Source organism: Fulmarus glacialis, unplaced genomic scaffold (genome assembly GCF_000690835.1).
Source record: "Fulmarus glacialis isolate BGI_N327 unplaced genomic scaffold, ASM69083v1 scaffold16812, whole genome shotgun sequence".
Classification (NCBI taxonomy): Eukaryota; Metazoa; Chordata; class Aves; order Procellariiformes; family Procellariidae; genus Fulmarus; species Fulmarus glacialis.
Genome location: NW_009198593.1, coordinates 17,702 through 45,027, shown reverse-complemented (window position 1 = coordinate 45,027; position 27,326 = coordinate 17,702). Strand labels below are relative to the sequence as shown.

General features: G+C 40.9%; 1 protein-coding gene across 1 annotated transcript in view; it reads right to left on the bottom strand.

Moving 5' to 3' along the window:
• Positions 1–1,968: 1,968 nt before the first annotated feature.
• MYH10 (myosin, heavy chain 10, non-muscle) overlaps positions 1,969–27,326 on the bottom strand; it is a gene marked incomplete at its 5' end in the record, with an annotated part of 39,475 nt that continues 14,117 nt past the window's right edge. Inside the window, 26 exons of the mRNA XM_009572974.1 lie at positions 1,969–2,869; positions 3,753–3,925; positions 4,323–4,431; positions 5,306–5,514; positions 5,622–5,745; positions 5,991–6,079; positions 7,326–7,454; positions 8,912–9,073; positions 10,353–10,565; positions 11,133–11,345; positions 11,904–12,152; positions 12,494–12,646; positions 13,709–13,813; positions 14,881–15,087; positions 16,522–16,666; positions 16,769–16,981; positions 17,767–17,938; positions 20,177–20,300; positions 20,845–20,982; positions 22,195–22,401; positions 23,720–23,851; positions 23,934–24,042; positions 24,660–24,820; positions 24,922–24,991; positions 25,324–25,445; positions 25,717–25,910. Of these exons, the coding sequence (XP_009571269.1) occupies positions 2,725–2,869; positions 3,753–3,925; positions 4,323–4,431; positions 5,306–5,514; positions 5,622–5,745; positions 5,991–6,079; positions 7,326–7,454; positions 8,912–9,073; positions 10,353–10,565; positions 11,133–11,345; positions 11,904–12,152; positions 12,494–12,646; positions 13,709–13,813; positions 14,881–15,087; positions 16,522–16,666; positions 16,769–16,981; positions 17,767–17,938; positions 20,177–20,300; positions 20,845–20,982; positions 22,195–22,401; positions 23,720–23,851; positions 23,934–24,042; positions 24,660–24,820; positions 24,922–24,991; positions 25,324–25,445; positions 25,717–25,910 (4,067 nt within the window). The remainder of the gene's footprint in view (positions 2,870–3,752; positions 3,926–4,322; positions 4,432–5,305; positions 5,515–5,621; positions 5,746–5,990; positions 6,080–7,325; positions 7,455–8,911; positions 9,074–10,352; positions 10,566–11,132; positions 11,346–11,903; positions 12,153–12,493; positions 12,647–13,708; positions 13,814–14,880; positions 15,088–16,521; positions 16,667–16,768; positions 16,982–17,766; positions 17,939–20,176; positions 20,301–20,844; positions 20,983–22,194; positions 22,402–23,719; positions 23,852–23,933; positions 24,043–24,659; positions 24,821–24,921; positions 24,992–25,323; positions 25,446–25,716; positions 25,911–27,326) is intronic.

The window sequence follows — 27,326 nt, the reverse complement described above, 5'->3', positions numbered from 1 at the left end:
ACGGCCGTGCCCGCTCCCAGCTCCGCCCCCCGCAGCACGGCGGCGTTTTGCCTGACGGGAAGGTCGGTGCTGCCTCTCGCAGGCCGCTGGGCTCAGCTCCAGCCCCGCAAAGGCAAAGCCGACCCCGGGGCAGCTGTTCCAGCACCTGCTGCCCAGCCAACAGCCGGGGCCGTGGTGCCAGTGCTACAGACCCTCCCTCCCACCGCTGACCAGGCTGGCCCTGCCCCCCCTGGCAGCGCTGCGCACAGAGCCGAGGCCCTCTGCACCTGCCCTGGTGCGTGTCAGCCATGACAGCAATAGGGAAAAGCACTTCCACATCCCCTAAGCTCTTCCCAGCATGATCCCAACTACCGGAGGAGCAGCAGCCACAGCACTGAAGGAGATCCTCTAGCAAAAGGCGTCCAGGTCTGAACAGGGTTCCAGGAGCTGCTCTCTGGGACCAGCGGGGGTCCCCAGCAGCCTTTTGCTACTGGGAGGCCCCCAGAGCTCAGGCCAGGCAGCTGGAAGCAGAGGTACCACTGAAAGGGTCAGAGGAGCTCCTGCCTCCACCCTTTCCAACTGCCCTGTGCAGCAGAGCCTGGACAGGGGCTTCCAGCTGCCCCACCAGCCACTGCTCTCTCTGCTACCTGCCCTCTTTCCCCTCATCACTTTTTTAACCCAGTCATCTTCCTAACTCCTACCTCTCCCCTCCCAGGGCAGATCCAGGTCTATCCTGGTCCCCATTTTCTGTGCAGACTCCACAGCCTTCACCCAGCAATGGAGCCAAGCAGGGATCAGCCCCAGGGCACTGGCACCTGCAGCTTTCCGCTAGCCTCAGCCTTATCCCACACTGCACAACAGGCCACCCAAACCAGGAAATTTAACTGCTCAGAAAAAAGGCCAGACCCTCTTAAAGGCAGAAAGGGTGGTGTGCCTGTGCCACGGTACTGAAGGTCAGCTCCCTTTGTGCTCCAGCTATGCCTTGCCATTAAAGGTCAAAGGCAAAGACTCAGCCCTTGACCAGGCCATTTATACTGTGTTTAGGTCAAAATAAAAAAAAAAAACAAACAAAAACACCCAAGCAAACAAACCAGTAAGAAGGGAAAAGGCAGCTTCCAGTCATATTCTCATTTATTAAGGTCTATGTCAGCCTCAGGAGATAGCTCTTCCTGTAAGTAAACAGAGCAGGCGGCCACATCTATAATGAATAAATTTATTGTCTTACAAAAATCATTGTCTAGAAATATGGGTATACAAGAAAACAAGATATTTGCAGTCAGATGCCTGGTGGTCAACAGCCAGTTTGATTAAAAATATCCAAACACACACAACAAAACCTTTGCGACAGATGTTAAAGCTTTTAACCAAAAAAGGAAATCCATGGTTTTTGAGCATGTGGCAGAGGAAGTTTCCTAGTTAACACTGATTCATTGTCACTAATATCAATAATACCACTTGGACTAGAGAGGTACATGATATGAAGCACAGTCAAAATTAATACATTAAATCATTGTTATATAGGCAAATTATATATGTAACATTGTCTTAGTACTGTAGTGTCTAAGGCACTTTCTGTAATGTCAGTTTTTCAGCTATTTAAACAAGAACAACACTAACTACTCGCTGTAATACTGTTCAAAATAAAAAAACAACAACAAACAAAAAAAAAAAAAAAGGATTCACATCCACTGGCATGTTAACTCGTAGGCAGGCAACATCCATCGCTGAACCCTGTAACCACAGGCTCCACACGAGCCCCACACTGCACAGTACAGGCGGCCCTGCTGCTCTCGGCTGGCCAGCGGACCAGCTCCCCCAGTAACACCAGGCTGGCTGCTCAGGTACCACGTAAGCCTCGTCTCACAGTGCAGCCGCTCGGCTCCATGTCCTGAAGACTAACTAACTCAGCCATAAATTAATAAATTAATTTTGCCTGTGTTTGTATGTTTATTTTCCACTGGTGTTCACATTATACTAGCCTTAATATATATACAGATCTGTTGGGCATGGTAATAGCAGGTCTCTACAAACGCAGAAGTACTGTACAGATGAGGAACGGTGATGCTATTTCAGTTTGCCTGTACTGCAGGAACACTAACTGATGAAGCAGGTGCTGAGAACACTTCAAAATGATATTGCAGGTTAAAAATGGACACTACTCATTCATCCCTACATTTCCCTCTAACACTTCCCAAGGCCTTTTCACAGTTCACTCGCTGATTGTGTGCTGATCACAACAATTAGGAGAAAAGAAAGATACAGGTGCAGTTTGGTCTTCAATGATCCAACAGACTCAATACAGCCAAGGGCCGTCCGAGCACAGAAGAAATGGAAGGATGTTGTCTGTACAACAAAGCATGCATAGTCATGACAATGGGTCTGTCCCAACCACCTACCCTCTGGGAATGAAGTTTCTGTGTTGATAAAAAAAAGTTTCATCCTTCACATGATGCTTTATAAAATGGCTTTACAATGAGTATCTGGAAAATAGATGCACTGAACAGAGACGATCCCATTTTGTTTACTATATATAAAAAAGCAGTTGTACCTATATCTGAAGCAGGGTACAGTATGGTGAGGCTGGAGAGCCTTAAGACATAGTTGACCTATGATAAGTAACCTTGTAGCATGCCGACGTTTCGTAAGGCAGATTTACGGCCACAAGGCAGTTCGGTGGTCAGGAAAGTCCTCCTCCTGCCGACTACTGTGTAAGAGGTCTCTGCATGCAAATAGTGTGACAGGGCTCTACTCAGCAGGGGCCGGCTGCGCTTCGTTCACGTCGCTGCCTTTGCTCTCCGCATCATCGTCCGAGAGCTCTAGAGAGGCCCCTTCAATGTGCAGCTGGCGTCTCCCAGATCGACTCGAGGAGAAGGTGATGGGGCCCCCCCTCCTGCGAACAACAAGCAGACGGCGATTGCTGACGGGTCACGTCTTGCTCGCAGCCCGAGTCCCGGTGCTGGTGGCTGCCCCTGGAAGACCTCCCCCGCTGAGCCGGGGGGGAATGTGGCAGCTCAGCTCCAGGCCACCACGGGGCAAATTTCACATGCAGTGTCTTGAAACCCTCTCTCTGACCAAGGGGTCAACACACTGTGCGCACACACGTTCTGATACTCTGGTATTCCTGCTTAGTTTATACCATCATCTTAACTTGGCAAGTCCCAAGTAACTTAAAATATTGTCTCTGTACAAGCACCAAACACAGACCAAGTACTAAACACAGTGGGTTCTCTAAAAAAAAAAACCAAACCACCACACACGCTCAGCTGCTCTTCCTGTCAAGACAGTTTTTGTTCTGCACCAGCCTCACCTTTGCTGACTCCGATCTGTACTTGACACAGACCTAAAGATCCTTGATACTTGATCCTAAAGACCTGCTCTCAAGGAAAGTGCTGAAACACTCCCACCAGAGTGGGTCAGCAAAAAAGGGATCAGAACCAGCCACTGGAAAAGCACGACTGAGCTGTCTCCTCTGTCACGTTTACCTACGGCTGGATTGAACTGGCAACCCCAGGGAACCTGCCAATGTAAGCTCCGAAGAATTCAGGCTCAAGAGTTGTCAGGAATATCCCTGTGCTCTGGCAGCTTCTTTGTTATCACCATCAGGCTCGGTCAGCTGTTCCCAGCAGGCTCCAGTTTGACCCATCCCCTAACCTTAGCAGCTCTGCTTCTGCAGGGCCACAGCTAGATGCTCCCTAAGGATGCATTATGGAGACAGTCTGTGGGGATCCAAGGGCTTAGATAAACCTGTGCCCACTGCTACTGGCACCACTTACCTTAGCCTGTTTTTCAGGGTGCTGACCTCTCGGCTCAGGCCCTCGTTAGCTTCTGTGGCATCGTCCAGCTCACGCTGAAGTTTACGTCGGGAAGCATTTGCACGTGTGGCTTCCTCTTCAGCCTCCTCCAGCTGGCGTTTGAGCTGCTTCATTCTGGCATTTGCTTTTTCCATCTAAAATACAAAAAAACCAGGTCATCAGGATCAAACTCAGCAGCTGCATCCCCACAATTTGAGAGGTCAGAAAGGTTAGTTAACACCCTGTCCTCCTCGACCACCCCGGCTGGAGATGAACTATCAGCCTCACTGCAGACTCCAGTGTGGACTCCCAGAAACACTGCAGAGCTCCTGGGTCTGGGATGCCAGGGTACATAATGGACCATCATCACACCAGAGCTAACACAGGGAGGCTTTGACTGCTGGGAGGTACTCTAGTGGTTTAGTGATCAAGACAGGGGTTCCCTCCAATGTTTTCATTAAAATGCTTTGTAACAAGCCCTTTCTACTCAAAGTATGGTTTTATTTGTGTTTTCTGAGAAACAGGCCTCAAAAGCTAAGCCCCTCCACCTACCTGCTCCTTGTACTGGTCTGCGTGTCGACGCTCATCCTCCACCTGCATGAAGACTTCTTTCAATTTCTTCTCTGTACGACGCACCAATTTGTTAGCAGCTGCTGTTTCCCTAGAATAATCAAAAGCCATAATTTGTCCCAGTACTTGAAGTCTAGGAACACAAGGTCTGTCCTTTCTAAAAGGCTCTTGTCTCATTGTGTAACTGATTCTTGAGTCCTCTTAACATACCTGCCACCATCAACAGAACTTGGGTTTTAATATGCTGGAGGCTGGATGGGATGCAGTTTTGAAATAGTAAAGTATTAGCACTGGAGCAATATGAATATGGTATGCATGCTAAAGAGGGATAGAGAGGTTCTTCTTCACAATGAGATTCAACAGAGCAGCTTTAAAGTTATTGCTAAACAGCAACACGGGCCTCCCAGAGAGCTAAAAGCACAAAAGGATTGGAGATGGTGACAATACAGTCCACCTTCAGTCCTTCTGGGAGGAACTAGCTAAAAAAAAAAAAATTGGAGGACTGAGATGGAAAGGACAGGCGGGAAGTGCTCACTGGAGAAAGCAGACTTCTGCAGAGCACAGAATTCATCTCAACTAACTAAAGCTGTCAGGCCTAAGCTGTTCAACTTGCTTCCTCTAACCAAAGAGACCAGGTGTCTCAAGGGGATGTTTCATCTTGTCTTGAGAAGCTTCTGCAGCACCTTGTGGATCCTGGGACTAATAGTCAACATATTCACCTGGTTAACTTCAAGAGTTAATTCAGCAGTTTCAGTTACGGAGCAAATAGGTTCTGAAACTTTCCACCCCAGTCACTTTACAGCTGCCTTGTCAAAGTGTGTCCCTTAAACAGTAGGTTTCCAGATAATAAACCCTAATGCCTGTGCTGTAAGCTAACATCTCAGCCCTACAAAAAACTTAAGGCATGGAGATTTCAGACATTCAACTGACAGAGCAAACACAGGCAAACAGATTTTTTTCCTTACTTGGCTTCCTGCTCAAGCTGTTCTTCTAGCTGCACAATCTTGGCTTCTAGAGTAGAAATTGTTGCCTTGAACTTAGACTTCACAGATCCCTCTAGTTCCTGCAGCTTGGCTTTCAGCTCTTTGTTCTGCCGTTCCAGCTGTTGCCGTGCATTTTCACTCTTCTGGGCAGCACTCCGCTCCCCAGCTAGCTCAGAATTAAGTGTGTCAACCTTTCAGAGGAGAAGAATAGAAGATCGTTTGGTGCTATTCAGAGCCTCCACTTAACTACACACTGAAACACAAATTGCCCCAACAGTATTGCCAACAACAGATTCACCTGCAGCGTGGTCTTTCGGAACCGCTCATTGAGAAGCTCCATGTTACTCTGCTCTTCCTCAAGCTCTTCCTCCAACTGTGCAATACGAGCTTCCAGCCGGCGCTTCTCATCCAGCAGTGCTGACCTTGAAAGGAAGTATTTGGGTCAAGACATGTTCAGAGCCGATACAAACCGGCTAGTTTGCTTCTGATACTTTAGGCATTGCAAATTGTCATGAGAAGCTACTGTGTCAGCAATTCTCTTCATAACAACAAGGAATTTTTATCATGAAGACAGGTCAATAGAGAATTTGCAAGCATACTACTGAGAACTACAGCTGCTGGTGCCTGAAGTTCTTCAGATGCATCATTAATACATTTGATGACTTACTTTCCTGAAGCACTGTTTGCAATCTCATCAGCCAACTCATCCCTTTCTTGCTCAGCATGACGACGGGCTCTTTCAGATGCAGCAAACTCCTGTGAAGATTTAGGAAGAGATTCATTACAACATTAAGAATCTCAAAACTTCTGCAAACAATTTAGCCTTCTAATAACTTCCAGAAGATGCTGTGAAGTGTGATATCCCTGAGGTCTTTTAATGGATAAGCAGAAGCAACAGCTGTAGAACCTAGCAGGACACATCATCTTGATACTTTCCCCCCTTAACTGCCATATGACTACAATGGATTTACTTCTCCCCATCCCTGAAGTGTTCCTTGCACAAAGTTAAGGGGAAAAAAAAAAAATATCTGTGAACATCAGTAACACTCAAGTCCTAAACAGCAGGAGAAAACCATTCTGTCACATGCTCTAATAAAGACATTCAGTGTAAAGTGGGCACTAAATGAGCAAATTTTTTAGGTTCTTACAGAGTACATAGCATGAATGCAAGCAAAGTATAGAAAATAAAATCTTTAGCACAATAGTATAAACAGCACTGAATCTCGTATTATAAAACTGTATTAAGTGGTAGAAACACCCACGCATTCACTAAGGACAATTAAATGCACTGCAAGTGCAAGACGGACAAGTTTAAAGTGCACAAAAGAATGACATGGAGAAGCTCTAGTAAGTCGTAGGTTATCTGTAAAGGCTCAAACGTAAATGTAGTGACATCTGAGTGATTGCTTCAAACTTCGGTCTGCAGCTAATACAAGACAAAAAAGAGGCAGTCTCTCACATAAGGCAATTCTGCTGATGTTTGACGTTGGGGCAGATCAAGGAGATAACGGGAGATAAGTGATACATAGCCAGACTTAAAGCTCTTACATAAATTGCCAACAATGAGGGAACACATGCCCATAAGATGGATGAGGACCTAAAAGGGCAGAGTGATAAACCTCCACAGACTTAAATGGTCCACTGAGGTACTGGAGAGACTGTCAGTTTTTATATATTTGCAATAATCAACTTCAGCACTGACACTGCACTGCACCTTTCAGAGACTCTCGAACTCTCTTGCAAATTTTAGTGAGGCCTTAAATCTGTTTAAGCAGTAGTAAAGCTTTCCTTCTACCCAGGGAGAGAAATGAAGTCCAGACTACTAGAACGATTCCTACAAAGCCACAAGAAGTTCACTAATGACCTGGGGCAGAGGGGAAGAGAAAGTTCTCCTGGCTCCCATTTCTCTGTTCAACTCACTACATTGCTTTTTACTTTTTTTACTCTCTGATCTTTGCCTTACTCTAGCAAGAAAAACAAATTTCTTAGATTTCAATCTCACCTCTTGGAGCTGAAGTATTTCTGCTTCAAGACCTTTGAGCTTCTTTTCACTCTCTTTGGACTGCGCAAAGATCTCATCTCTGGATGCACGGGCTTCTTCCAGCTCCCGCTGGTAGTCTTTCATTTGAGCCTGCAGTTGGAAAGCAGGGGAAAGAAAAAGCCATGCTGCATTAGGACAATCACAAGATTTATTAGTAGCTCTGAAGCATTTTGGCCCTTAAGAGGCAAAATCTTCCTCCCAAAGTGGCTTCATTCGACTTAAATGCATTTTCAGTTCTTATCTTCATAGTAAAACTTCATTTTCTCATCTTCCCATCACTCAATTTCTTGTCAGAAATATCACATTGTAAGACTTCACCTCATTTATCTGGCATATTTCGTGGAGGAAAAGACTCTAATAAAGAGCCCCTCAATTACATTTGTCATGGAACTTATGGAGAGGTAAAGCTCATGGAATGACTTGTAAAAAAAATTTACTTAAATTGACTAAAACAACCAAAACTTATTACAAGTACGCAAGGTAAGAAACTATTTGCAGTGCAGAACTAACACAATGCACCATTTTGCACACCTAGAAGCACATACTTATGCTTCCCTTAAGAAACACTGTTAACACAGACAGATCTTAATCTGCACAAGCTTGACTTGAGACGCTAAGAGAGTAAAATGTAGTTTCTCCAACTTTCTAAGTTGTACCTGCATCTTCAGAATACCACCAGTCATGAGACCACTTATTTCAGGTGCTTGTTTGAAAGTGTATAGAGATTGGGTATAAACTCTCTAGCTGTCCTATCCTCTTGAAATAGAGAAGCCAGGTACTGCTAGGTACCAGCATTTCTTGCTTTAACCTATGCTCCCTCTTCACCCAGGGCTGAGTTCCAGAATTGCCCTCATTCAGTTGAAGTAGGATTTGAAGTAGGATTGCCAAAGAATAAAATGGACAGGGCAGAAAGGCAATTTAATTTGCCATATGCTTTACATGGTCTTCCATGGCCTCATACTCCTGCAGCTTTGGGCCATGGCACTGAAAATTTTTGGCAAAACTGAACTGTACCAAATGTTGAGTGTTTTTCTGGGAATGGGAAATAAATCCTTCACAGAAGGACTGTCTTTTTCTTGCCAAACTAAAAAGAATGGGCAACTTGGAGCTTTTTAAAAGCAACTAAAATTTACTCCTTTTTCTCTGGAGCGTTTTTGGCTGAAAACGCCTTAAAAAGTTCAACAACTTGAAGAAGCAGCAGTCAGCAGGAGCTGAGCTCAAATCAGTAAATTCAAAGATACAAACAACCACAAATTTTAAAAATGCAGCCTAGAAAGCAATACTCAGTAAATTTTTATGCAAAGTGTTGAAAGAAAGAAAAAGATGACTACTGAATAGAAGTACATGGGGGACAATCTTAACTCCTTACTGACAAAATGATAGAGGAGTTTTGAGCAGGAGGTAAGTTCAGGCCAGACACTCTATGACATATGTCAGCGTAGTCAATTCTGATACTCCTTTTGCCTTCAATATATTTAATGAAAAACAACACCCTTGACAGACTGTCACCAGGAGAGAAAGCAGCTCAGTTGATTAGCTGTGCCTACCTGGAGCTTACGTAGCTGTTTGATTGCTTCATCTCGAGCCTTGTTTGCAGCTTCTATCTGACCTTCCAAGTCTTTCAGATCCATCTCCATCTTCTTCTTGGCTGCCACAGCAAGAGCCCTCTGTTTGCGCTCATCTTCCAGTTCTGCCTCCAGCTCTCGCACCTGTGAAATCAAGGCGTTTAACAGGCTCAATTCCAGGAATGGAGCAAACACAAAACCTTAACAAAATGGTCGGTGACTCCAAAAGGTCTTTGCAGAGCAGAACATTACTCAATTGGAAAAGACTAAAGAATGCAAGCTACATGGGAATACACTGCAAATGGCAAAAACAAATCCACAAATTGGAAGCAGAGATCTCTGAACTGACAAAAAGGAAAACAAAGAGAATAACTCAGCATCTGAAGCATTTCCATTTCATCTGTTCAGCTACTTAGTGATCAGCTTCTTGCCCAGCACATCTAGCCACATTTAGGTATCACTCTAGGGGAGATGTCACTAATTCTGATTGAACCAGTAAGAGGAAATTTTCTCAAGAAAAAAAGAAATCATTCCTTTTGAAACAGCCGTGCTACTAGCATTTATATACCAATTTATATACTTTTTTCGAAAACAAAACAGAAAAGTACCTAAGCAGCAAGCCAACATGAACTAAGCCAAACTTATGCAAAAATAAAACTGAGCCAGAAATGCCACAGGTTATCAACATGAAAGAATATCTTTTGTTTTGAAGAAAGCCTCCCTCCTCATGCTAGGTCAAGAGCTCTTGTCCAGTGCAAGATAATAGCAATTTTGCATTGCAGGAAACTTCAAAAACCCTCCAGGCCATGTTTATTTCTAAGAGATCTCTATATTGGTGATTCTTAGTAATTGTACATTTTTGTTTATTGTGATAAATCTTGAAATATTGGGTGTTTTTTCCTCAAAGCTTAATGTTAACTTAGAACCATCTTCTCTTACAAGCATGAAATTTTAAAGACATTTCTTGAGTCTCTTCTGATCTGCTTTGTGTTACTAGAATTCTTAAGTCTGGCAAATCTGGAATCTTTGCCACAATTTTCATTTAGGAAACTGTTCACTTAATTACAGTTTTTCAGTCTCTCTTGGCATCCATGGATGTACATCAAATAAGATGGGCTTTAAAGTCCAAATAACATACCCATGTCCTTGAAATACACCCACATAGCAATAGACAAACCTCTGCTTGCATGTTGAATATTTTTGGAGGACCATCACTAGCAGACTAATACTAACAGTTGACAGTGGCCAGTCCTCAACAAGATCTATTCTATTGTTTGTAAAGATCAGTGCTTGGGATTTCTATAGGATGGGATCTTTAAGCAAAGAGTTTTACTTTTATGGTAGCAAGTTATCGCTGAAGCCAGAGCTTTGGCAAAAGATCCTCACACCATTCCCACTATGAAGTACAGTAAAATAGACATACTTGTTTAACCAGCATCCTCTTTTTCTCTTCATTCTGTTCATCTCTGGCTTGCAGATCTCTCTCAAACTGGGCTTTCATAGCTTGCATGTTCACCTCCAAACGGAGCTTAGCATCTTCTGTGGCCTGCAGTTCATCTTCCAGTTCCTCAAGCTGAGTCCTCATCTCTTCAACCTGTTGCTCTAAAGTTCTCTTTGACTTCTCCAGTTCATGAACCTAAGCCACAAACATTAATCAGACCCTCTCCTTCAGATATCTCAACATCAGCAGTTATTAACAACAAAATAAGGCATTATATGAACTCAGTTCACTACATTTTGTGATGCTCTGAATTGGACAATGAATCAGAACAGGCAGAGCAGCATCTCTTAAGTTTGTATTAGAGAACCCAACAAACATCTGTGCAAGATGACTCAGAACAGGCAGAGCAGCATCTCTTAAGTCTGTATTAGAGAACCCAACAAATATCTGTGCAGATGATTGGAGAGGTGAGCTGGGCAATGTCACAGAGAAAAAGTAGTTGAGACAAGCTCTTTAATCTAGTGCAGGTGCCATTAGTCATTTGGCCAGCAACTTCTGCTCTCCATGTCTTCACATCTTTTGAAGAGGCCTGATATTAATAAGACCACCCCCTTATTCTGGGCATTAATTCCTCCAGAATTTTGGGTTATAAATCAGCTTCAAAAAGTTCTATATTTATGTCAAATATACTTCTCCAGCCAGGGAGTTTTCCTGCGTTATTCCCTATGCAGTACATAACACAGGGTGTGGAAACGTACTTACATTTTTGCCCACATCATCTTTAGAGCTCATTAAGTCTTCCATATCTGCACGCAACTGTTTGTTCTGTCTTTCAAATTCTTCCTTAGCTTCCAGGGCTTCTTCCAAAGCCCGAGCCAGAGACAGTGCTTTGGTTTCCTTCTCCCTTGCTTCTGCTTCAGCACGATCTCTTTCCTCTGCATATCTGGCAGAAATGTTCTTTTCTTCTGCCAGCATCTGAACATAAGAAATAATTCATCCATCTCATAAGTTCTATAATCAGGTCCTTCCTGCCTCTGGTGTTGTAGTCAATGAAGTAGTTAATGCTCTAAGTTTAACTGGCCTTCAGAAACTGTCTAGTCTCTCGATCTTGATCAAAGTGCTAGTAAGAAAACAGCTACAGCTACTCTGGGATGAGATGAGGAAAGCAAGCTACTAATCAAGATTAAATAAGTTTTATATTATTTTCATCTTTCAGTCTTCACATCCTTTCTTAGTCTATCTTGAGGGATTACAATAATACTCTTAAGTTTTTGTTACAATATAATTTCCTTTTTGTACATAAAGAGCTTATTACTTGATCTAACAAGACTCAGAGCTGGCATTTAGCTCACTGAAATAATAAGTGACAAGTTACTCTTAACAAAGGCCAAGTTACTCACAAAAGATTTATCAGTAGCCACAGTACTCTTGTCAGATTCTTCTTTATACAAGGTTCATTTATGCAGTAACAATATAAACAAGATGCCATTTAAAAATCATAGAAAGCAGCAAGATGACAGGAAACTAGACTACCTGATCAAACTTCTTCTGCTTTTTCTCCAAGTTAGAAACAATCTGGCGCTGATGATCTAGATCTACCATCAAGTCATCCAGCTCTTGTTGCAGGCGATTCTTTGTCTTTTCCAGTTTGTCATAAGCCATTGCCTTCTCCTCTAGGCGCTGGCTTAAGGACTCCATGTCCTTCAATAATTTCTTCTTATTTTCCTCCAAGCCTTCAATGGTTCCCAAGTCATCATCTACCTTTTTCTTAGCATCAGCCAACTGAAATTTAATAAAAGAAAATAATGTTCCTTAGTGCATCAGGAGAAGGAAAGAAAGGCACCAGATCCAAAATACAAAACCAGAAATGGGTATTATTGCTAGCTAAAGTAACACAAAAATTGTGAGCTAGCAGGATACTAAGTAGGGGAAAGTCCTGCCCGTTGCAGTTAGTTGTACTAGTCATTATTGCAATGGAGAAAGACCACAGGCAATTTTATTCCGAAATCTGGTCTAGCATGTGTGCAAATTACATGACATTTTTCCGAGAGGTTTGGGACACCAGTTCATTTTACCTGGAATGTGTAGGCCTTACAGAAGTCCTGCCATTTACAACAGCTTACCTGGGACTGCAAGGCGAGCATCTGTTTCTCCAAGTTCTTTCTGGCCTCCTCTTCCTCTTCCTGCTGCTCTTGCAGGTTGTTCTTCTCCTCTTCCAGCTGCCTAATCCTACTGCTCAGGTTGAGTTTCTGTCGGGTTTCTTCCTGAAGCAGCTCCTGTTACACAAACAGGCATATTCAAAGTTCAGTTTGGTTCATAGTGTGTTAACTGTGGCCCTGGGCTACCACCCTCCGTCACTCTACATGGAGTTGCAGGTTTGATTATTTTTCTCACAGCATTTTTGTACAAGGACATGCTTATGAAGACATCTGTAATTTGGGTTTTCAAAAAGGCACTGCTCATTCATTTTGGGCACACTTAAACCTTTATAAAGCATATTTCTGCTCATGGAATCCATGCCACAGATTCTAGAAGTTAATGGACAATACTTCTCCATCTTTAATGGGACGAGCACAGAAGTCACCTTCAAAATTTGTTTTTCTTCTTTCAGACAAGCATATAGAGTCCCTATTTTAAACCACCGGGGAAGAATATAGAGCAGCAAATCCTGCAATGGCAGCATGCTTCCAAGTTTTGCTGCATTGCTTAAATATAAAGGTCAGTTTAAAGATAGCTGTAATTTGGCAGTGGAAACTTCTGTCATAACAGAAACTAATAAAAGGTGTAACCACCATCCCCCCTCCCCCATCCTCTTCCTCACAGACCTCTCCAATTGTGATTAACATTATTCAAGTAGTCACCATATGCATTTTTATACAGGGAAGAAAAAGTATATTTAAGTGATGAATACATGCATAAAGCTGCATTATTTAACTCAAAACCAAACACTTGCAGTTTTAAGAACTTAAGCTGTCAGTAAAAGGCAAGGTATTATCCCTCATGCCTTTCATATATCCCAAGGATCTTATTTACATTAACATTCTACTTGAAAAGGTTTTTTTGACTTAATACTTATCTCCCACCAAGACTAAGAAATAAAAGAGAAACTGAAAGGCTACAGTCTATCAAAGTAGTGAATCTTAGATAATGAAAAACTGGCTCCACATGCAGCTGAGCAGTCATTATACATTGCATTTCACTAGACTGCAATAGGAAATACAGCTTCTACCCAAGGGACTTTCCAAACCATGAATGAAAATGTATTTTCTGTTATGCAGTTAGCATTTCAATGAGGAACAAAGCTTCAGTGCAAAGTTAAAGCTTCACTGCACACACACCTGTGTATCCTGAAGCTGAGATTCCAAACTAGCCGCATCCTTGGCGAACTTAATGCCTTTCTTCTCTGCTTCCTCCAGGAGACTTGAGACATTATCCAACTCGTTCTGCAAAGCAAGCACTCTAAAGGTAACAGCATGCAGCTGACTCACAGCAAAGCCTACGTCCCACTGGGAGCTGGAACTGCAGAACACAAAACCTCAACAAATTCCAGGTATGGCAAGACAACAATAAACCCCGGTACAAAGATACAACAAGCTAAAAATACTGAAGTTTAGTTAGAAACTTGAAGTTGGATGTCAATCTTGAACTTAAGGATATAACATAAGAAGAGGCAGGCATGCTATGTAGCAGAGCATGTCATTCCAATGTCTGCATTCAGACTTAAATGCTATTTTTAATTATAGGACCATATATTTTACAGGACCATTAATTTAGATATTATCAGGGTGGCAGCTGGGTTTAAAGCATCACTGCAAGAGAAAACATTACTGCCAGGTGCCAACTCTTGCTATTTTAGGCTATGCTACTTGTATATGCAGTGAGAGACTGCCCGAAAGCTTCCTCTGAAAAGAACTGGGCCATTTCCTTTTGAAGCACTTTAGCTTGATTTACCTAAGGTACTCGTTGCTGTGGTTTAAAAGTCAGCCCTGACTGCATTTTGTCCATTTTTTCCATTTCCCAGAAGAATAGGCCTTTATTTGCAATCCCTAGCTGTCAAACTCCCAACTTAGAAGCACAAAAGGAAACCTGTAGCCATCGTCAATCAGTACCTTTTTGCTCACACCTACAAAGGAGCTCAGCCCAATCTACTCAGTTCCATATCCAAGCTAAAAACACGTAGGCCAGCTGTCACTAGAGCCTCCTACAGGATTTGGTCTCCAGGATGGGAAGCCATGTACTTAGAAGCCACTATAATTCTCACATAGCCCAAAAAGTTCAGGATTAATGTCATGGCTGTCCAGCTATCTCCACATGAGGCACATCACCACTTTAAGGCCCCTCAAGTACAGGAGTGCATGACTGAGATCACCTCCCTCATGAAATATAGACCCAGTTCCTGTAGACCTAGCTGCATCTTTGAAAGTCATTCTCCTAGCCATTTCTGCATATGGTTAAGGCTTTTATGTTCTTGCATATTTTTCAGCAGTTTAGAACTTCCATACAGCCTTACCTGCAGCTTGTTAGCTTTCTCCGCCAGTTCCACCCTCAGTCTTTCTCCTTCTGTGACCTTAGCAGTTAGCTCTTGTACCTGAGCATCAAGCTTCTTCCTCTTATGTTCAGACTCTGCCTTGACCTGCTGCAGTACCTTCACTTCACAGGCTAATTCCTTGTTGTCAGACTCTAGGCCTTGCTTGTTTTTTTCAAGATTTGCTTTGAACTAGGAAAAACAGAAGGAAAGAAATTCAACACTGTTACGTATCAATAAAGTTTTCTGCTAAAAATATTCAGTCCAGCAAATCAGGTTTACAAGTTCAAACATAACACGAGTGCTCAGCAAGTTGTAAGTAGGAAGTGTTTAAAATGCTGCCATGTAACATTCTGTGTATGGTAGCCAAAGACTAAGTTAATGCAAGTTATTCCACTCTCAGATATCACAGGTAACAGTGAGGACCAGAAGATACTTCTATGAATTCAACAAGATCTGGAATGTCAGTGCTGTAAAATGACTGTTTGAGTAGTACTGTAAGTAGGAAGGAATGTGCCCATTAACAGATCAGCATGGCTCATCTCACAGAAATAAAAGGAAAGATATCAACTAAAGCTGCCCTGATTTTAGTAGGCGTAGCAGCCTGGAAGTGCATAACAAAGCACTTTTCACCACTGCACTGACGTTTGTCAAAAACCTTTTTAAAAAAGTAATAATTGGCATAAGGGATGTTTAAGTGCCATTCTTACTATATCACCAGAAGTGACATCATCTTATCACAGGACCTTTGTTTAAGATTGCAGGGTATTTTTCCATATTTTCATGCTCTTATTGAGAATATTTAATGAATAAGGAGCTGAAGATATGCATAAGATCTTCAGGTGAATAAACTATAATTTCCACCAGCTTTAACTGCCATGTTTCTCACTTAGTATTTTAAACCAAGGAAGCTTGTGAAGTACTCCCTACATAAAAATATTACTACAGTATATGAACTGTCCACGCATACATTTGTGAATGACCAGAACTATAATTTCACAAACTAAAGATACTTTTTTTTTTGGCAGTGTTGGAATAATTCTGCTTTTGAACAACACACTCAAGCTACACTAGTAGGAACCATGCCACCCAGGTGTGCCTCCTCCTGCCTGCTCTGGTGGTGGTTACCAGAGAACACACTACAGCTGTGCAAGTTGGCAAGATACTCCACAGATATCTAGCACTGGAGGTCAAAGTACAAGCATGAAGTTAAGAGTGGGTGGAAGAACTTTTACACTACCTGTACTCACAGCTCGTTATTTGTGAGTGCCGACATTACAGTTACCTTATTTGGAAGCATTCTGCAGTTCACTCATGCAGAGAACTGCTTTTCACCAAATAAGCATGTGGGCTGCTGGAGAATTCCCACAGAACTGCTACATGAATTTATCTCTAGGTGCACTGTTTCCAAGTCTAATGAACACTTTTCAGATAGATGCCAAGACTGTCTAATAGTTGCAATATATTAAAACCAGCAGGATATATTTGATTCAATTGCAATTGTTATGCATGTATAGAGGACAACTTAGATCTGCAGAAATCAGTGGAAGAGACCACAACACTTATGTTACTTATAAAAAGTCCTGATGCAGAAAAATGTATTTCTGTAATTCATTTTCTTCTCACCCTTTTGGCCTGTTCAAGCTGTTCAGAGAGCTCTTCCAGCGCAGTAGCATGCCTCTGCCTGATTTCCTGGATCTGTGCTTCATGGTTTTTGGTTTCCTCTTCAATTGCTTTCTTCAGTTCAGCCACCTCCTGCTCTCGCTTTGTCCTAGAGGAAGCATCAATGGTTATCAAAAAATCAACATTTTAGTCTTTTGTAAATTAAAGACAAATTTTAATGGTGACTTCTTACACAGACATATAATCCTACCTCAGCTCTTGCTGTGCTGCAGTGGTATCCAAGGTATCTTCCAGTTCAGTTTTTAAAGCCTCCAACTCTTCACTTAAATCTCTTTTCTGCTTTTCCGCCTTGTTGCGTGATGCCTTCTCAGATTCAAGATCCTCCTGGAGTTCTGCAATTTGAGCCTGCAACTCTCTTATCACTTTCAGTGCATTGTTTTTCTGAACTGCTTCTTCATCACCTCTGTTAAACAGAGGCACAACAGTTAATGATATTTCATAGCTTCAGATCTATTCTCATAACCATCTAGTGTTATTTAAATTATGTACACAAATGATAACTCAACTTTCCCCCTAGAATAAAATAGACCTTCTAAAACTTCACAGATAGAAAACCACTACTGCACTGTTATTCTCAAGATCCAAACAAGCACAGTGCCCCAGGAACTACAGACGCACTACTAGAATGATCAAGCTTTCAAGTTTACATTCAAGTATTCCAATTTTGTAGATCTCAACACTGTCCCAAAAATACACCCTGTCTGTAGAATTTTCTCTTCCCAGAAAGTTATGGATCATTACTCAAAAAATACAAGAGGTGTTTAGTTTATATTATAACATGTGGCTGCAGGACTACCACACAAATCTTTCAATGATTGAGTAGGACATACATTATCAAGTACTTTGACGATTAAGAAAGCTCTCTGAGAATTACATGTTTTTCCCCCCTCCTGAGGCTGAACTCTGGGAGAGTAAAAAAGCTTCCAGAGCCCAAATGCTATTATACCCTGGTGAAACATTGGTTTTGGAGCTTTGTAGAGCAAGAATGCTGATAAAACATTGAATTCCTTTTTTGCCATGTCTATGCACAGCACACAGGTGTCTAAAGATGCTCTAGTACAAACGTGAACTGGCTTCTGCTTTAACATTCCCAGTTCTAACTGATAAGTTTGCAGTCAGCTGAAATTCTCTCTGGGAAAGTAGGTTTCTACCACACTTCTGTAGTCATAAGCCCCGTCATGCTCTGACCTCGCAAGAGCAGCCTGCAGTTCTTCCTCTTTCTTGGCCAGCTGGATCTTCAGTTCTTCAATCTGGGCTTGCAGCTCAGCTATTTGGTCCTGTAAGTCTGTTGTTTCACCATCAAGTTTTCTTTTAGCTTTTTCTAATTCTTGACGGGTCTTCTCCTCCTTTTTTAAGCGCTCTAAGGAAGCAAAGAATTATATTTATAAGCAATTTTTTCCTCTTGTCATCCTTAGAAGGTTCAGGGGCAGGGCAATGGGGTGGCAAGAAGGGTGGGAAGATTAGTATATGCTGTGACAATTCCTTCTCCAGTCTGCAGCTGGAAGGGTGACTGGGAAAGATAAAATAGCGAAGTAGAACTGTATGATTTAGATAGAAAGTCAAGAAAAAGTCAATGACTAGAGAAAAAAGTTTGAAGTAAGGGAACAGAAGCATAACCTCATCTTGACAGAAAATAAGGAATGGGATAAAGAGCAGTTTGAGCTGCTAGGCCAGATGATCATAGACATCAGGATTCAAAAATGAAGAACAACTATGGACTGGAAAAAATGATGGCTTGCATAGTTTTGGAAGAGCTAGGCTAGACTCCAAAAGGTCTACTGGAAAATAGTATAGCTTGAAGAAAACTTGGATAAAGCATTTTTGCAAGTATCTGTGCCACTAAATCACATCCATTGATATTCAGCAAGACATTGCAAACCTGGTAGCTTCCAGTAATTTATTTGTGTAGCCAAGATACTCCTGCCCTAAGGTATTCCTTTGTGAAGGCCGTCCAGTTATCAGTGTCACAGCAATAAAATACATTTAGGTGATCTGCCTGTTGCCTGATTAAGATAGTTACTGGCTGCATTGTTTGCAGTTAGCTAATGACCAGGTATATTTAAGTCACAGGAGGTTTTGCTTAGCATAGCATTAGCACAATTCTATATGCAGTAGCATAAATATAAGTTATTAGACTTGTTCAATACTTTGTGGGTCCTCAGTGAAGAGATTTCTCTCACACCCTTCCTAAGCCTGCTACTGGATCAGGACATCATCTTCTACATGGAAAGGGAGCCATGTTCAAGAATCATCTCTTAGAGCCACCCAGGGCTATTTGGGATTTTCCAGACAATCTAAAGTAACACTTTTTCCCTAAACAATTCCTCATTCAAAAAAACCAGCACTTTTCCCTTTGTTTTTACATCATATTTCTGGTGAGTGACAGTTAGAACAGTGTCATAAGACCCAATTTTATAATTGATAAAGCTCACAGTCAACTGAATTAGGTTTGGGGTTTTTTTTTTCCCTCCCTCCGAATTTCAGTACCTAGCAGTGCCAAGACCCTAGCAGAGAGAGCTTAATGGCTTCTTGAATCATCTCAAAGAGTAAATATCATTTTACTATGCTTTACTAGCCAAGAAATTGCATGTCTTCTATTTAAGCTTTAATTTCCATTTCTAAGGTCATCAGTCTTGGAACAGTACCATAACTAAACACATCTGTCAAGTCTTTTCAGAAACACTAGTCCTGATTTAAGCACACAACTACTCAAGCATTATTTTCCAGTGAGTAAAGGTACTTATGCCTATCTTAAGGTCTCTGAATATGATTTTTAAAGAAGAGGTACACCAATCACCTACTATCCCTATTAGTTCAATGCCTTCCTATACAGATAAGATTAAACTCTGGTATTCTTCCATAAGCACATCAGTTTTAAAATATGTAGCAAGACAGGCCATAATATAGTAAGTGAAAAAACTATTTCCAAATTAGGGCACAGAGAGCAACTTTGCCTTATATTTTGCAACTTTGATTTGGCAGTTTATTAATGTTGTACAATAGCTATTTACAGCCATAACTAATTAAAAACAAAACCACATAAAATCAATAAAGGTTACATATAGGGCTAGTTTAGCCTGTGACAACACAGGCAAAACATTCAGAAATAAATGGCCAAAGAAATTGAAGCATTTTAGATAAACAAAGCATTAAGAAAAGCAAAACAATTCAGATTTGCTTACTCAAAAAATACTAAAGCCTAACGAATGCCTACTAACATTCTTCCAGAAATACATTGTTCTAATATGTTATTATAGAAAAGTGTAGCAACTTCCCAAGAGACAGATGTTTTACCTTGTTACTAAGGGATGCATGCAACAACACGGATTTCTGAGCGTGTCTATAAATGAAATGTATTCTCAAAAATGAAAAACTAACAAGTTAAACATCAGAAAGACTGAGCAGCTAAATGCAACAAGTCTTGCAAGCCACACAAATTTCTTTCAAGATTTAAGTAAAAATAACAGCTATTAAGGTATCTACATATAAGATTACACTTAGCAGACTGGACCAGACACTGCATACATTGTAATAAGTGATCCATTCCTTTCTAGCATGATGTCCAAGCTGTTAATAGGCAAATGTAGTAAGAACAAACCTTCCAAATCGGTGATCATCATTTCCTGCTTGTTCTTGAGTTTGGCCAAGTTTTTGGCCTTTTCTTCTTCTTCAGCCAGCTGAGAAGTACATTCAGCAATTCGATCCTCCATCAGCTTCTTTTCCTAGTTAGGAGAAAGGGGAGAAAGAATAACTTCTAAAATACAATTTGAAGAGTCTCTAAGCAGCACAAATAACTGAATATACAAAATCCATATATAGAGGTCTCATACAGCATATATAATACAGATTTTATTTCAAGTGACTGATCTGTCAATATTAAGAATGAATTGGAATAGTATAGAAACATGAACATTTATTTTCCAAGAAAGTGAGACTTGGAATTTAACACACAGGAGGCCTGGTTTTAGGACAGCCTTTGCTGCACACTTTTGGAAATCTGCTAGCAAAGAACAACAATAGCTACGATAAACGCTGTTTCCAGCTCTTAGATTTGGAAGACTCATGAAATTGGAAAGAATGCATGGCAAATACCTCCCTTTTAAAGGTCAGTTTAAAAGAAGCTTTAAGTGTGTCTCACTTTCAACTTGTTCAAACCCCACAAGTCTTCAGGCACAAACTCTATAGATAACGTAACAGCAGTCTCAAATGTTTTGTGAGCTATCACTTGGTACTGCGCAGAATCTCCACCGTGCATACTTGTCTCACCTTCAAAAATTTGGAATTTTGGTCCTCCAACAGTAGGATCTCTTCCTCCATCTTCTTGATCTTAGCTTCAGCTGTCACTTTTTCAAGCTGCAACTTCTGTCGAGCTCCCTCCTCCTCATCAAGCTGTTCCTCCAGGTCCTGGAAAGAAAGGCAATTGCATCTGTGCATTTTCCAGGTTACCCATGTGTTAATTTTTTTTTTTTTTAAATTGGTGAAAAAAATGCATTATTTTGAAAAGCCATCTGCCCTAACTAACACTAAAAATGCATTTGCTTTTTGTTAGATTCATTTATATCAATGATCTGGTAATGAAATTAAGGGCCATGTGATACACATGGAATTTTTTATACTCTATTTCAGCTTTGGCTGAAATATGCTGTCTAGGAAACATACACTCACTTCACCAGAATCTTTCACCTTCTTAATTCTGAACATAAAATAATCTACTTAATGACAACCAAATCAAATCAGGCTTTATGTCAAATACTTCCTAGCATACTGCATCTGAATAGGGCATCTGGTGTAAAAGTGCAGTGTCTGGGAAGAGATGCCACAGGAAACAGATCTTCTGATTTCAGTATGAATCTAGATCTCAATATTACAGCTGAAATGGTTCAGATACTGGCACAAATAGCTAGATATAACTAGAAAAGTAATAATGTATTGTGCTTCTATTCATTCACAATTTTAAATAAGGTTCTCAGCCACACATTAATGGACACTTATTAAAAGGCATCAAGAGCTCTGAGATGTGGCGTTTATTTCCCCTTCAAGTACTTTGAATATTTTGAAAGACAGGTAAGTTCTCAGGTATTCCCTTTTTCAAGGCCTCCATGTATTCAAAAGGAAGCATCTAAATCATCTGATTTTCACAAATAAACCCCAAGTAACTTGAAGGAGATAAAGTTGTCTTAGTTTCGTAAAAGTCAAAGATGGAATATTCTTCATGATATTCACTGGATTGCAGTCAAAAAGGAACATTTCTCTCATAAGTGAGATCATCCCATCAGTCTTTGTTTCCATAAGAAAGCAAGTAAGCCCCATGCAGTCATTCCTGGTTCCTCCCCCCCAGAGGTGCTTGCTACCTTTAATACTCTATCTGCATACGCTATAGCTACCAAGAGGGCATTCTGACTTTTTTTCTTTCCTCACCCTCATATGCCTGGAGACCACAAGAAGCTAAACACACTGAACGGAGGAAGAGAAGAGAAAAAAATTCAAATTGATTTTATTCCACACATGGTGCTAAGGAGCTAAATTCCTCCATGCCATAGAGATGCTGAGGGAGCTTTCCCATCCTTAACTGTCCTGTTCGCATGCTTTTCCTTTTCCAGTTACCAAGAGGCATACCTGAATATGGCCCTGCATTTTCTTCTTCTCATTCTGCAATATTTGGTTTCTTTCCTCTTCCTCCTCAACCCTTGACTCCAAATCATGGAGAATTTCTTCCAACTCTTGTTTTTTGGCAGCCAAGCGAGCCCTCATCTCCTCAGCTTCTGCAAAGAGCTCTGTCTCAGCCTGTAGCTGCTCTGCAAGAATGTTCTTCTCTTCTAGAAGCTAAAAATATACACAAAACATAGTAAAGCAGTAAAAACAACATTTCAGTGTCTTTCATGAGAGATTATATGTATGACAACTACAAAGTTACTTAAAGGCCAAGTTCTGCTCCAACTCTTGACTTGGTCTGACCAACCCTGGCCAATATCCAAAACCAAAGACTTTTAGCGGAGGGCTCTATCAGCAGTCCAGAAGACACCAGCTTTCATAATAGGGCTACAGCAATATTGACTCACTTGTCCCCCCAGTCTAAGGATCAGATCCCACTGTACCGACCACATATGCCCTGTTCTACCAGCAGCAAAAAGATGAGGGAAGTGCCTGTTTCCTGGACTGTTCCTCGCACTCTTCCCTGCATAGTGACAGAGCAGTGCCATGGGCAGCTGGGCTGAAGCTGGCACTTGGAGTCACTGGAACAGAACTGGGACACATTACTTCTTGCTATGTAAGCTTGACAATAGAATAGAATAGTCCCAATTGGGAAGGACCTACAATAATCATTTATTCCAACTGCCTGATCACTTCAGGGCTGACCAAAAGTTAAAGCACATTAAGGGCATTGTCCAAATGCCCTTTAAACACTGACAAGCATGGGGCATCGACCACCTCTCTAGGAAGCCTGTTCCAGTGTTTGACCACCCTCTTGGTAAAGAAATGTTTCCTAATATCTAGTCTGAACCAACCCTGATGCAGCTTTGAACTCTGAACCATTCCCATGTGTCCTGTCACGGGATCCCAGGGAGAAGAGATCAGCACTTCCCTCTCCACTTCCACTCCTCAGGAAGCTGTAGAGTGCAGCTTATAAGCCATGCCTTCCAGCCCTTTCATCAATAGGAACTGATGCTTTGCCATTCTAGATATCCATCCCAGTTCTATCATGTCTCAAAATTACCATAGTGATAAATACATGTCTATCTTTACTGAATCTCTTTCAGCTGTTCTTTAAATTGATATCACTGTTGCTTATCAGCATAAACTCATTTTCAGTTTTGCCCAATAATTTTCGTAATTGCTTCTCCATGTCTTAAACATCATATATACACCACAGAAATATCCTACTCTGAAAACACATCTGAAAAGGAAAATGACACTGCTGCTGAAATTCTCCTGTAAACTTGGAAAGGCAAAAAAAAAGTGTAGTTTCATTAACATGATGTTTCTGCATTCCTGGAGGAATAGCTCATGCTATATCTTCCTATTCCAGATTTTAGCAGAGTTAGCTCTCCTGTTTCACAAGCATCTCCCCAACGTGGCTCCCTCACGCAGGATATAGTGCAATATACATTCTGCATATCAAAAGCTGATCTTGGGCACAAACCTGTTGATGTTTCCTTTCCATTTCCTCAAGTTCTGCCTCCACTTTTGTCTGTTTTTCTTTCACCTTCATTAGCTCCTCGTCCTTGGCTTGAAGTTCTTCTTCTTGACGAGTGACCTGAAGAAGAGGCTTCACCTGCAAAGATTTGAAATGAACAAGTAAGAACCTGCATCTACCTATTTACAAAAGTCAAAGAAAGTGACAGAATATAACAAACCTTCGTGAAGACTCTCCACCACTGCCAGTGCCTAAGCTTTAAATATGCAGCGCAATTCCTCTGCAGGATTTTCAGTGCACTCAGTTGCTGTTGTTTCTTTGCAAAGGCCCTGAAGACAGAAAGAGCAAAACATTTAACGTTAAATACAGCTGAGCATCTGTCCATGTTTTCAATTTTTATGTTACCCAGCCCTAGAACACCTGCAGACCATAAGTAAGCTTATTTTAAGTTTCAGTGACTACACTGATTTATGAGTCCTCATTCCTATACAAAGAAGCAGAGCAAGAGCTGGATTCACCATTTTCAAAACAATTACAAATACTGTTTGTTCTTACTCTTAACAGACGTTTTTCCTAAAAAGATAAAATCAGGATGGATTAGACGCTGAATTGTCCTTTAATTTCAGAAAAGCAACTTTCCAGACTATCTCCAAGAACTTCCAGTGGAGCAGAAAGAGAGATTTTTTGCAGCCACTAGCTGTACCATAAACTGCTGCATGTGTCACAAAAGGAAGATTAAGGAAAGGAAATACTGCTATGGAATGAAGGTTCAAATTCTTATTATTAGGTAAAAATTCACCTATTTACCCTGGATACAACTACAGTTTATCAGGCAACGCGCTTTCTTAAGAAAATCTCTCCTGAAATGAAAGTTTTAATGCATAGCTCCCTATCAAAGAGGCTGAAGATGACCACAAGAAAAATCAAACCATAAGAGCACACATACTTCCTGGCCAGGTATCCTCTACAGACTGCCTGGAAGAAGATGATAATGTCTGTGATCTTCAGATCTCGTTCTTCTTCTAAGTGTGCCAAGACACCAGCTCGGAAAAAGATCTTGCTCTGTCCAATTCTGTATAAGTTGGGGTCCAGCTCTAATGCTCTGATCTAAATGGACAGGCAAGCGCATTGTATTTACAACAAGGAAAAGACAATTTTTTTTTTCCAACTTTTCAATATTTTAACAATATATAGGTGTAAACACTTACCATACGCTCACAGGCTTGCTTACCATCCATAAAACCTTTTGGGATTGCATTGGGAGTAAGGATCTCATACCTTTAAGTCAAATGAAAAAACACCTTTACATTCAACAATAAGCTACATTATTATAAACCCATAAAGTTATAGTCATCAAGTGCACACCTAAGGAATTTCTCCAGAAAGTTTTTCCAGAAGTCCATTTTAGATTGGTTTCCTCTTCCCTAGTGTCTTTAGAATAAACTTGTAATATTTAACTGCTTCAAGTTCAAGCCACTTCAAGACCTCACACATGATTTTGGATTTTCTTCCAGTTGGGTTGGGGGAGGGAGTGGGGTGTGGGGTGTCTTCAATTATTTAACAAGGAACTTTATCTTATAAAAACCTCAAAAGACTGTTCCTGCTGTTACCTCTGTCTAAATTCCTGGAACACTATCCTGTTTGGAAATCCTTGTCGACAAATCCTTATTCCTTCCAAAACACCGTTGCAACGAAGCTGATCTAGAACCAGATGTGGATCCAATTTTCCAGCCTGGACAAACAAAACAAGCATGATTTTTAGTCTTTTAATTTGTATTAATGAAAAACTGTAGTTTATGTTTTTTAGGCTACCCTCTACAAAGTCAGCTGTCTAAATAAGGGGATGTGCGGGGAATACTGAGAAGATATTTGATCAGTGTGAAAACTTTGAGAAACCTGGCTTCTGATTTCAAAAGGAAGACACAGACAGCATGCATAACTTAAAATGCATGTAAAGACTTTAATAAAGAGAAAGTATTAGAGAAGTGGTCTGTAGTACATACCCTCTTTTCATGATTTGGAATGATGCAGCGAACAAAATTGGGATTAGTGTTTCGGAGCGTTGCCATCAGCTTGGTGAGAGATTCTTTGTACAGTTGGCCAACAGTACGAAACATGCCCTTCTTGGTCTTGTACGCAGAGCCAAAAGCTGTCTCTGTTATTCCAGTGACCTGATCCAGACCCACAATACGATCCACTGGGAAGGACAAGTGAAAATAATTAAGTGGACTGTAGTATTTGTCAGGTATAAAGATAGGCAGAAAGAGGAGCAATAGTGCAGCAGCAGAAGCTTTGTGGAACAAATGACAGAAGATGCCATCAGTAGGCAAGGCAGTCAGCATGTACTAGGGACGCTGTGCAGAAGCAGTGGAACCAAAAGCCACAAACTTATACAGCAGAATAGTGTAGCTTTAGTAGGTACAGACTAAAATATCCAGCTCTTTACTTGCAGTTCTACATGACCAGGAAAGCCATTTTCTTTATTTTAAGTCAACTTTTGAGAGAGAGAAAGTTGCCTGGAAACTGGCCTTTATTTGAATTCTTACAATGCAAAATATTTCTGGGTTCAATATTTGGAATTAGACATCTGTGTATATTTGCTTAAAATGAAGAGTCACTTATGATAATTATATAGATTAAATCTGAGTTTCATTGAATATTCAAACATGTTTTGAAAGCATAGCTATTTACAGAAAAGTTGGAAATAGTGTTATTTCAGTGAAAAGAGGGGGGGGGGGGAAGTATCTGCCAGACTTCTGCTAGTCTGCTATTTTGAAGAATTCTTCCAAGTTTTATATACAACTGCAAAGACCTCCCTAGCCAAAAGAGAAGTTTCAAAACAGGAAAACTGCACACCAAAGCACTTCAAAGCTGCTATAAAGCATCAGAATAGAGATTTTTCTTTGATTTTTTTTTTTTTTTTAACATTTTGGGTAAGGATCTCTATGGTTTATTCTTCAGAAGCACAAATTAGAAATCTGACTGCCATCATCAAAACCTTTAGGCCAAAAACATGAACATGATTCCATGTGCATGTCAACAATTATTTAAACAACTCGCTAAGAAATACAAGTGTCTTAACACCTTAATAATTATAGTTGGCACTTCTTAGGACTGAGCAAATACACAACATACATTGGTTCTTTATGCAATGCAAGCTGGCTAGCCAGAAACAAGCAACTATATGTTGTGAAGTTATCTTCAAATTCCTTCAAACCAAAGCAGAGGGAATTTTGCTTTGCTACCAGAATTAGCTTTTTATATGAGAAATAAGTGACAATATTTTATTTCATACTCGTACTCAACTGGTTTTCAAAGGTCTACAAAAAAAGGAAAGTTAAAAGCAGAAAAATACAGGGCAACAAGTTTCAATAATCACTTGTAGTCTTGCATGTAGTATAGAGCAGAGCCCAAATCCTCCACACAGTTTTGAACACCAGAATCTAAGCTGCTTATTAAAGTTAGAAGAATAAGTAGGTGGTAAGTTGTTCGTAAGATCATACCCCAAGTATTTACTTTGAAGCAGAATTCAGTTCTAAACAAGAAATGGGACGGAGATTACTGGGAATCAGTCTTACACAGGATGAACATAACAGCTTGTAAATATTAGAAA